Below are 11,536 nucleotides of genomic sequence, written 5' to 3'. Positions count from 1 at the left end.
CTATGATTTGTCTGTTTTGGACAGGCAGAAAAAAAATTTAGTTTAGTCGATAAGTATTTTCTAATACGTTGTTCTATGGAGGCTGCAAAGGGAGTCATGAAGTCATTTTGTACCTACATTGCCAATGGATTAAATGAGCACAAACATCATTTGAAACTGTTTTTGATAAAATGTTAATTTACAACATCTAAAAACATGTGTTATTAAAGGCCTGCCAAGCAGAAAACTGTTTATTTAAAGCACTAACACAAACCAGACACTCCTCTGAGGCACATGCTGACATTTTAGATGAGAGCCAGTTTTTATTAAAAATATGAAGCCACATTGCCTTTTATTGCAAACATTGACACAAACATCATGATACTAATGAAGCCACAGTCGACAGTCCTGTGCTGGTAGCAAACAGTAGCCTACAGGGAAAAGCCTCAGAGAGAAGAAGGTGGGAGAGCCATCAATGCTGTACCAAACATGTTGTGACCAAGCCCTGCTACCTTTCTTTGATTTTTGGGTTCCTTCTTCTATATTGGACCGGTACATTGGACAGATTGAGAGGGCCCCTAGACATCATATTGCCCACATGCGGTCTAGTACCTGTGTTATTCTGCTAACTCTTCAGCATCCTATTGATGCTGCATCCTTCATAAGCAACACTGCTCCAAACATTCAGGTAATTCTCTGAATAAGTGCGTTAAATGATAAAACCAATAGTCTGTTGGTCAGACTCAATGCATTGTTAAGCTGTAAGGGTTAAAATATAGTAAAAGGTCTAAAAGAAAAAAAAGGGACATGAAGTGCATACTGACCTGCTAAAGAGTTACGGTACTAAGATGGGTTTACAGCGGTCACATTTCCACCACCTCCTGCATAGATGTGCTGCTTTTTTAGTGCAAAGCCATGCTGCATGCTAATAACATCACTGTGAATACTGAAGATAAAAATTTCATAATGTACGTGTCCGTGTGGGTCTGCCTGTGCATGTGTGTGTGTTTGCACAGACGTGTGCTCCAGGAGAAATAGGAAGATAAGAGTACAGAGGGAACCGCAGGAGAATGAAGGTGTGTGTGTGTTTGTGTGTGTGCTTGCTACGTATGCATACTCACCTATGAAACCAGATGAAGGTGGATTAGGCTGGATGTTCTCCTGAGTATTGCCCTGAATAACATCCCAGAGTCTCCACACGTAGCTGGGGTGAAGGATGTAGAAGGGCTGGTCAGGATGGAGCTTGCGGTGCTCCACATACGGACCAAACAGGTTGTAATCCGGACTGGCATACCACTGACAAGAGGAGAGAGATGTCTGATGAGAGTCTGAGCAATAATATTTATATATTTATGTCACTTTCCTCTTCTTTAAGTGATACTAGTTTAGGTTTCTTGAATAGGGTATTGTCTATACAGTAGTAGCTGTTGGTCTGGACTGCCAAAACCCTTTTCTTCACATCCATGGCCCTGTTGAAGCCGTGGGACTCCTGTGACAACAGCAGCAAGTTTACCTCGCAGAACACTGATCTACTGATCTCGTAGATAGCTGTAGACAGCATGTGTCTTTTACAAGGTGCATTACTGTCTTTGTCAAAGGAGTCAAAGGAGGAGTTTTTAAAATTGTAACTGATAGTCAATGTGATGATGATGATGATGGTGTGTACAGAGAGAAGAGAAGAGCAGTATATTCTATATAAAAGGGAGCAACACGTAGACACGAAAGAAGAGAAAAGATCAATATTGTAATCAATACAGAGAACACTCCTTCCCCCTTCTCTGATGTCCATCTGAATTAGGAAAAAAAACATCTTCCTGATGAACTCGCACTTCACTTCTTCAGCATGCCCATTATCTTCACTCTGATCGTAACAGCAGCAGGGGAGAGTGTTCCTTTTTTTTAGCGCAGAGGAAGAAGGCCACTAATTATGGACACATAAAGGGCCTGTATTCTGTGTTGTGTTTTTATGGCCTCCCTTACTATAGAAAAAAGCAGGCTGTAGGTAAAACAGCCCACACTGTCACTTTGTACAGTGTCATGCTGACTGGCTGGGAAGTCACTGCAGCTCTCCACTTATTTACGTATTGTTTGTCACAGCAGGGCTGATATTTTATTCATGTGAGGTTTTTGTTGTTAACCCTGTAGATACATAATGTAAGAGTTACACAATTTGTGCACTAACCAACATGGAACTAAAACATATTTCATTTCAAATGCACCAAAACAACCAACATTATATCACTAGAACATTGTATATCGGAGGGCTGGCACAGGATGTGTGTGTGGGATACATGGACTGTATGCTTGTATAAATGAGGATGTCAGCCTATAGACAATTTTCTCCTGACCACAGGTCAGCCTTTCAGCAGAAAGTGATTGAGCAGCTCTCCTTGTTGTTATGTGACAGCTTTTTTCTCTATGGACTCATTTCTACTACATCTAAGAGCCTGTTTCTCATAAAGAAAGGCTTTACGACCAAATGAGAATCTTTTAGGATAAATGGATTCAATGGATGAAACAGATCCGAAGGTTTAACCTGCTGTAGCGTAAGATACAATATTTAAAATAAATGAGAAAACCAAGGACATGTAATGAATGCCGAACATGCCAAGACACATTTTATAGATACAGAAATCCTATGATGTAAAACCTGAAGTCACTATGTTCATAATGTATTTTTCCCCTCCTAACCCCTAAATATATTCAGAAATACCTTGATATAAACAATCTCAAAGAACACATTATAATAACATCTGTGGGCATGTAATCTGAGAAACACATTTTAACCATTATAACATTTATATATAAAGAATAATTTGGGTTGTTTTATCGTTAGCTACAAACCTAGTCCACGCTACAGACAACAGACAAAAGCTGTAATAAAAGGCACCATGGCGACGACATACTTCACCGAGTGTCTCCACTGGTTAGTTACCGGCATTACACCAAAAATGGGGGACAAATGGGGACAAAGGTCAGGTGTCACTGAGCATCACATCCTGTCTAAGCGTCAAAGGATCCCTTCTTACCTCCCTGTCGTTAGGTAACACAAGGCATGCTGGCCAGTTAAAGCATTCATTCTGCACAGGATGACTTCCAGGTACATAAGGGTTAATCTAGCACCACCGTACTGTGTGATAACACATTATGTGAAAGGAAGACAGCCTGACAATTAGTCATAGGTTTATATTGTATGCCCAGATAAAAAGAAAAAAAAAGGAAAAGGAAAAGACAAGGACGTTCCAATTATTCCAATAAGTGACACAATAATTTAAATCATTAAAAGAGCTGGCAGCATGCTAATGTATTCAGACCTCGAGGACCTTATTGAGAGGGACAAGAGATCAGTCATCGAATAGCAATTATAATGAAGCAAGGACGCGAAAGAGACGGAAAACACGACTCAAAATAAAAAGAAAACAGGTGCAAAAAAATGAATCAGAGCCTTCTCAAGGTCAGATGGAAGTCAGGTGGAGGCAGAGACAGATGGGAGCTTGCAGCGGATATGAAAGAATGATGAGGGGAGGAGGATCAACAGCAGGTGTGATAAGCACAGATATTATATTTGTATGGCTGTAAATGGTGCTGTGGTCGATAGGAGAACGTTTCCACGCACTATTAGAACGGTTAGGGCTTTTCGTTATCCATTCAATGAATTATTATGACCTTTCTGTCACAATAAGCACCTTTTACTGAAACTGCACACACATACCTTGTGTAAATTGACGGTGTAAGGTGCAGGATCCCAGGCCACCAGAGTTACGTTCTTGTAGATGGAGCTTGTGTTGAACCGATGCTTCGGATTAGCCAAAATCTGTGGAGACAAATGAAAGATTATATGATTTACATCTACGTAATTAATTAAAATAAATACATTTGGTGTAAATATGCCAGCAAGGTAAGAAGACTGATACCAGTATAACACCTGTTCAAATAAAGTTATAGCCTGCAACAGACGAGCTAAGTGTAAAGAGTAGAGAAAGTTCTGGGCAACAGCCATGTTTCAATGGTGAAATTATACCAAAACCTTTTACATTTAGAGATTTCTAAGATGGCTGTCTGTAGTGCCAGTCACACTCCAAACCACCTGCTGTGCACAGTTAGTGAGGTGTGTTCACCCACAGAGGCAGAAGCTAACACAACACACCATTCAACTCAGACAAGGTCCAAAAAAGTCTTTTTTAGACTTTTATCTTTGGTTTGAAAGCACACCTGCAGTTACTGGTTGCACTGCTTTGAACTTTGCTTTATAGCAGAAATCAAACTTTTTACAGTGTTACAAAAAAAGTTTTTTTTTTTCTCTAATGACAATAGTATGGGACACAATTTATGTCACAGTCATGGACATGTGGCTGGACTCTCACTTACCTGCGAGTTGATAATGCGGAATGTGGTTTTGTTGCCCACATCTCGCTCGTATCCCTCTGTAGGAGCAGCATTGAACCGTAAAACAGCATCATGCATGTCTGAAAGACAAACCGTGAACCACGTCAGCAGCTGACCTTGAGCCTTGATCGTATCACAGGAATCTATGAATACTAAGTGTACGCTGCTTTTTCAAAAACATGTTGCATGCATACATACATACACATACAGTGCAGGAGAGATGAATGGTAAATCAAAGAAAAACACTATCCTCAGAAGAAAAGGTTGGTGGTGCTCTGACCCCTCTGTGTGCAGCAGTAGTGTGTTGTCTCACAGTTCATGTTAGTGTGTTATAAGAACTGCTTTTTAATCTCTTAGTAGCACTCTGAGTACTCAGGACGTGTAGCCGCTGCCGTGTCTTATTGATTGCTGTAGTGTTTTCAGCCTGGAAGAGGTCAGCAGATGATGCCCAGGAATTCCAAGGTTTTACCATCTCAATAGTCACTATTGACGCTGAGGGAGAATAGAGTGAATAGCCTCATGTTTTCTGAAATTAGTTTCTTTGTTTTGTAGGTGTTGAGTCCAACCACTATTATCTAATCCATCATGTAACCATGTGTTGGACTGCAGTTGTAGGCGTGTGGCCCTTTCAAATAATTACAGAGCACATCTTTTGGAGCTTGTTGTGGTCTTGATGGGTTCACTCAGGTCCATCTTATAATTGAGAACCAGATCAATGTGCCAGCACAATAGCAATGTGTGTGGCAGCCAATAAAGCAACATGTTAACTGCAGAGAGTGATTATTACTAGCGGTATCAAACAGGCTCACAGAGCTTTGCTGTACAGGGACAAGGAGTCATGCTCATGCATTTGATTACTGTACTACATCCCTTTCCATCCTTCACAGTCCACACCAACATGAAATGCTCAGCTTGACGGATGGTTGTACAAATCGATCCTTCACTTTCAGCTATTCTCCTCCTGCGCTGAACTGACACCAGAATGGATGATCCTTCAGCTCTCAATCCGATACTCCTTCATCACTGCCACCACTCAACTGGAACTTACAAAAGAAGTACTCACTGCAAACACTTGAGCTTGGCCACCTGACCTCACACTCCAAAACAGTACTGTAAACACGTCCCGATCCATCAGAGATCGACCACAGGGAGGAATTTAAGACTTTTAGATGTCCTTGAAAGTACTAGTTACTAGTGAACTAGTTACACCTTCTTTAGAAGACTGTTTTGAGTTTTTAACTGCTTATCCGTTGCTTTATTGTCTTTTTGAAATACTTCTAAGTTATAATGGCTTGTTTTTGCATATATAGATTATTTATTTTATCTGTTTTTCTATTTTGTTTACATCAACACAGGATTCTATTGTTTGTTTGGGGAAACTGAAACAAAAAAGTTCAAATGTTTGTATTTTTATGGCTCTTTTTCAGGAGGGACGTTGCACTGTAAGAGGGATACAGAGAGAGGGAGATAAGTAATAATGTAATGGAAGCAGTGCAGAAAGAGCTGGTTGGTGGGCAGCTTAATGCTGTGTATTACTGCCATGGCTACTTCACTCTGAACCTTGATGCCAATCAACAATCGCTGGCTGCTGGAAGCACAATCAGTGGGTACCAAGCACCATTCACAGCGTACATCGCAGTGTCAGAAATAAACACAGATGGATGCTGGGATGTAATTTAAAATGTAATCATTTGGCAATGATATTAATATAGATTATATATAAATAATTAACAGGAAAAATTAATTAATAATTTATTAGCCATTGGCTTCAATCCCTTGGTGGCCTGTATGGACCATCGATTCACTAAATACTTCTATCACTCCTCTAGTTCCTCCAGCCTTCTGCATTTCCTCCCTCTGCACTCTGCTGGGTTTAAAAAAACACTTTTCTTAGTTTCTACACAAGAGAGTTTTTGTTAAACTAGAAGATGATACAGAGGAACGACTTGGTGCAGAGAGCAAGCTGTAATGGCATCAAGCTCTTTTGAAGCATTATGAAATAAATCTATGTATTTTCACTTTTATTACTAAAAATGGACGTGGAACACTGGTTATTCAATGGTGATGAATTGCCTTCAAGCTCAAAAGTCCTTGATGCAGAAAAAACCTTTTGTTATGATATACGTGAGTTCATCAAGTGAAGAACTTGAACAGAATTAAATCAACAATAGTCAGAACACAATCGTTATTACTGATACTACAAAAGCAGCTGAAGTGTCTTCTATACAGATTTTTTTGTCACAAAGAATTTCTATGAATATTTTTTTCTTCTTTCCTGCAGCTACTGATCTTTCATCGTGCCTGACTTGACTGCTCTCTGCTGCCTTTACAGGCTGCAGATTGTTTTTAATCAGAAAAATCAGGTTCTAGCTTTGATCTGCGAGGAAAATGGTTAAGACTGTCAAATACTTCCCAGATGTATGATTGTTTCTTATATAACTTTGCATGTGATTGAGTACATCAACACTTTCTGGGGCTCCTGTCCGGTGCCAGCAGGGATCGGCTTCCCTCGTTATTATTAATGGCTGAAAGTAAAAACTAAGAACTCATCAAAACCACGGCATAAAGTATGAGAAGCTCATGACACCCAGTGATGAACCTACAGCATTTCCATTCATACTATATCACAGGAGGTTTTATTTATTCAGTTCAATGCTAAAGCATCCATTTATCAGTGCCTGTGAGATTAAACCTGAGCCCACAGTTTCTCTGCTGATGCTGTTTGTTCCTGTTTGACATGCAATAAGTTCATCCTGTTACATTATGAATAGATTTTACAGTTTGTAATCAGCTCTCTTGTGACTGAGGTGTAAGGTACTATAGCTCTTTGGGCACTGTTAGAGGCTTAAACACGCCAACAGAAAATGTGATGAGTGATGGATCTCCTATACTGCCGACAGCCCTGCTCATCAGTTTTAAATTGGCCCAGTTTGCCAATTACATCATGTCTTTAAAGCCAGACCTATAGCAGAAACCTGGAAAGGTGGTCATTGCGGTGTAATATAAAGATCATTTGAGGTAAGGAATGTTGTACAATAATACACGTCTGGGTAGCAGATACCTGTATTTGTTGTGACCTGGAATGACGCCTCGTGGTTGTTGTTCAGATGATCTTATAAAACTGAGTTACCTCTGACACCAACAGACGAGGCCGTGCTGGCTGTAATTAGGATACAGAATGGCTCAGGTCTTTGTTGTGAGAGAGAATTGTGTTTTGTTTGTAACACACATTCACCACCACCTGGAAAATGTGTGCAGGAATCCTATACCTGCTTCATGCTGGAACCATATAGAGGGGTTTCAAACACCCAGTAAAATGCAGCTGATTAGAGGAGCTGGCAGGCCTCGCTGTTTTTCCCTTGTTCTACACCAGTGACACTCTGTAGAGTGCTACCACAATGCAGCTTAGTAAACACTGAGGCAGAATGGATGCCGTGTGCAAGGATTACTTTATTAAAACACAGACTGAGTGGTGTTTGTATTGTAGTGTATTCTATTGCATGGAAATATGGAAAAATGAGTGTGTTCAGTTGGGTATTATTTGACAGGGATGCTTTCACACTACAGACAAAAACCAGAGTGAAAAAGAGATTCGTCAGCTAATTTAAACAAGGAGCAGGGGCTTTTTGAGTTGATGGGGTTGACTGCAGCACAGACACACTGCTATTCTGCCCATTACTGGAAATACTGTAGTTACAAGATTACTTTAGTGTTACTTTACCTAAAAGTTTTTGCCAGCATATCCCATATATTCAGGTCACATAGTTCTTATATTTTTTAATTTCTCTTCCAAATGGTAATTGTGTTATTCACTGTGAGACACTTTGTATATTGTTTAACCAATTATAAATAATAAGAGAAATTAGAAAAATGTTGATTGATTATTCAAATCATTCTTGGAATCCTTTCAGCCTGAGGAACTGCATCTGCTGCTTTTCTATTCACATCATGAATTAAATATACTTGAGGATGTGGAGTTAACAGATCAAGTTAATTCAAAGACTAGTTTTTGACATTTCGTTCACTCCAACAGGTCAACAGATAATAATGTAACAGCTTAGAAATGTTTGTAAGTACTTTACAAGCTGTGAGCCGAAATTGTTATGTAGTCAAAATGAGTCCAGAGAAAACAACAGCAGTGTCTGCATGAATCGCCACCAGAGGAGGGCGCCAAATCACACTCTATGATATTAGCAGGACAAAGACCAGGTGGAAAAAATTGATTAATTGATTTGATCGAAACAATCCATAAAAAATATGCAGAAAATGGGAACACTCGTTAGAGTGATATCTGTTTAAAGACAGTATGTACTGCTGCCTGGAACTGAACCACAGTGTGTTTATGTTCTGCATCCTGTATGTTGTGGTGGAGATACAGTTCACCCTGTTCACCACATGATGGCAGCCACACATCATCACAGTTCCAGACTTCAACTACACCTGCTCTGTGCTGCATCCACCGCAAAACCTGACAATCTAAATGTCAGCCAACCTGCTGAGGCCAGGGAGACGGAGTCATATTTATTTTAAGGCAATCAGTCACCATTCACAGCTGCTCAATGCGGGATTGGATACAGTGCAGCCCTTTGGAAAAGACATCAGACCGAGAAGAAATAAGCCGAAAAAGATCAATGCGGTTTGATTTCCTGTTGATGCTCAGCCTGAGAATTAATGTAACAAGGTTGAGATTTTCCAACAGTGTGAGGACGTTCAATAATTACTCGGCTTTGTGATATTTGTCCCATTCATCAGGTCGCTAAGTCATGTCAAGGAAAATCATTTTAAGGATGATGACACACGGAACCAAAACTCTGCTGCTGTTCAACAATAGAACTCAGAGAAAAGACACTCATGAATAACATTCGACTTTTCGTGTTCTCATATTGACACAGAAGCCTGTGTGTGTATGAGACGGAGAAAATTAACAGTGGATTCACACCCTTTGGTGCATACGGGTCCCATCATTGGCCCTAAACTGAAAACAAACACAGGAGATGATGATACATAAACAAAGCACCTAAAAACTAAAGACGGACTTTTTTGTTTTTGCTCCAATATTCTTCATATTTCTTTGAAAATAAAATACAGCTAAGATCCAACTAGTCTGTTAGAGTAGAAAGATGAAAACGATCGATCTGTGCTACTTTTAGGAAAAAAAAAACTTGAGTCTACTTGGCTTCTGGGTGTTTTGCTACTAAACTTAGCAGTCTACTATTGTCTGTGGAAGCATTTCTCCTACTTGTGCCTAATTTCTCTTTTTCTGTCTGTATTCTGCTTGTGTAAGTACCTCCAGAAGTCTGGAATTTAGCAAAGAAGACCGAAAGGAGCATGTGAAAATGTGTAAGTACTATTTGTAGTCCACCAGATGACACTTTTTACATCACATATCAGAATTCTGCTGGCAAATGTTCAGGGATCTGCTGGGATCTGCACGACAGATGGACAATAATTGTGCAATTGCCCATACTAACTATTTTATAGTGATAAAAACCTGGTCCACGTAGGCTTTCTACATCAGTGTGGCATACACCCTCACAATACACAACACCCTCATCAGAGGCTGAACAATGACACTTGTTACACCCACTGACTCTAAGGAGAGGCTGGATGTGCAGTTCTGTACGACTTTCTATTAATAAACCAAGAAACAGATGTGGTGTGTGTTGTATGCATGAACTATACATTCTTATAGAGGACTATGTACTGTCCATGTATGGAGCACAGAGCTGGACATAAATAACTGGTGCATGTCCTCAGTGCAGTATAATCCTGGCTTCAGTAGGAGCATTGATGTCCTCACTGACAGCCTGATAAGTGTGTGACCACAGTGCAGCTTTGCATTACCTGCACTACCTGACGTTCAGTAAAAATTATGTTGTCTGTTTCTCTTTCTGCGTCTGTATAAACCTGTCACTGCAAATGTTAAAGAAACCCCGAACAATAATGGCCTGCTTATTAATTCTAGTGACTGCTCTGAACAGAAAAATGCATGGGAGCTATATGTGATGTGAATAAGCCTGACTGGTTACCAGAGGGGGTTCTGCTTTTTTTCCTAGTGTGCCATCTGTCACTGAGTTCACACTCTCCCCACTTACTGAGGAGCTGCCAAAAGTCTCTAAACCAGCACACACACACACATTTGAATGCAAAAACATATAGCCTACTAGGCACACACTCAACTCTGCACACAATCAGCTTGACAAGTTAATCAGCAAATGCCACACAAAACCTGGCCTAATGCTAATCACTGAAAGACAACTTCAAACTCAAATATTCAACATACAAAAAGGAAGACTACGGACAAAGCAGCGCACTGTTGGTATGAACAGTTTAGTAACCTATTCATGTATGTTCATCTGAGGCTGAAGGCACAGACCTAATCTTATTGTAGCTTTACTATTCAGGTAGAGCTACAGCAGGGTCTCCCGCAACGCTTATAGCTAGGGCGGCCACCTTGACAACAACTGCCCCCCGCCTTGACTACGTCCTCCCGAAACATAAATACATTCTGCCGCATCCACGCATACATATTTGAATAGAGTGTCCTACCAACTGCTGGTCCACATATTCTGTGTTAACTGTTTCTGCTTCAGCCTCCCAACTGTCAGATCAGTTTCTTAAAGGAGACATGCCCCACACACGTGGCTTTCTGCTATGTTTGATGTGGTTTTCTCTAGTGCACAGTAATGGATGGGAAAAAGCGATCAAATATATCAGGGTAGAAAGAAGCCAGCCTACTTCACCATCTGCGGTGCTTCCGCCTCCTCCTCCTCAACACCCCGACCCCAACAGAACACAGGTTCTCAGATAAAGAATCTAGTGACTGTTTGATATTTTATGACTGTGTCTGAATCTGAATCTACTTTGTAATGAAATGTAGTGAGCATCTTCAGTAAGTGATTGATAAGTGCATGGCCCAGCACAGGTGAAGATACATAACTTCAGTGATTAGGAAAATGGTTTCAACCTTTGTGGTATTTCTGTCAGCACCGTCAGGGGAAATGGAAAACATCAGTTTCCCCCTCTATATGATGTAAAAGGGGCTCAGTGGTTGCCCTTTTCACAGTGATTGTGATCTCATTGTGCTTGGGCGCCCTCATTATTTCTTCCTTCCTGTATCTTCTGTTATACAGATCTTTGTTTTGTTTCTTTGCTAACAGCCCTGGGAGTT

General features: G+C 40.4%; 1 protein-coding gene across 2 annotated transcripts in view; it reads right to left on the bottom strand.

Annotated features, from left to right (window-relative positions):
* st6gal2a (ST6 beta-galactosamide alpha-2,6-sialyltranferase 2a) overlaps window positions 1-11,536 on the bottom strand; it is a 37,927-nt gene that overhangs the window by 7,349 nt on the left and 19,042 nt on the right. Inside the window, exons 4-7 of one of the 2 annotated variants that reach the window (XM_028433764.1) lie at window positions 4,348-4,445; window positions 3,692-3,793; window positions 1,101-1,275; window positions 388-424 (exon numbers count right to left, since the gene is read on the bottom strand). In XM_028433764.1, the coding sequence (XP_028289565.1) occupies window positions 411-424; window positions 1,101-1,275; window positions 3,692-3,793; window positions 4,348-4,445 (389 nt within the window). In that variant the 3' untranslated portion in view covers window positions 388-410. Of the gene's footprint in view, window positions 1-387; window positions 425-1,100; window positions 1,276-3,691; window positions 3,794-4,347; window positions 4,446-11,536 lie in introns of those variants that run through there. The other variant, XM_028433763.1, reaches the window with a different exon arrangement.

Source organism: Parambassis ranga, chromosome 21 (assembly GCF_900634625.1).
Source record: "Parambassis ranga chromosome 21, fParRan2.1, whole genome shotgun sequence".
Classification (NCBI taxonomy): domain Eukaryota; kingdom Metazoa; phylum Chordata; class Actinopteri; family Ambassidae; genus Parambassis; species Parambassis ranga.
This window is presented reverse-complemented; position numbering and strand designations above follow the sequence as displayed.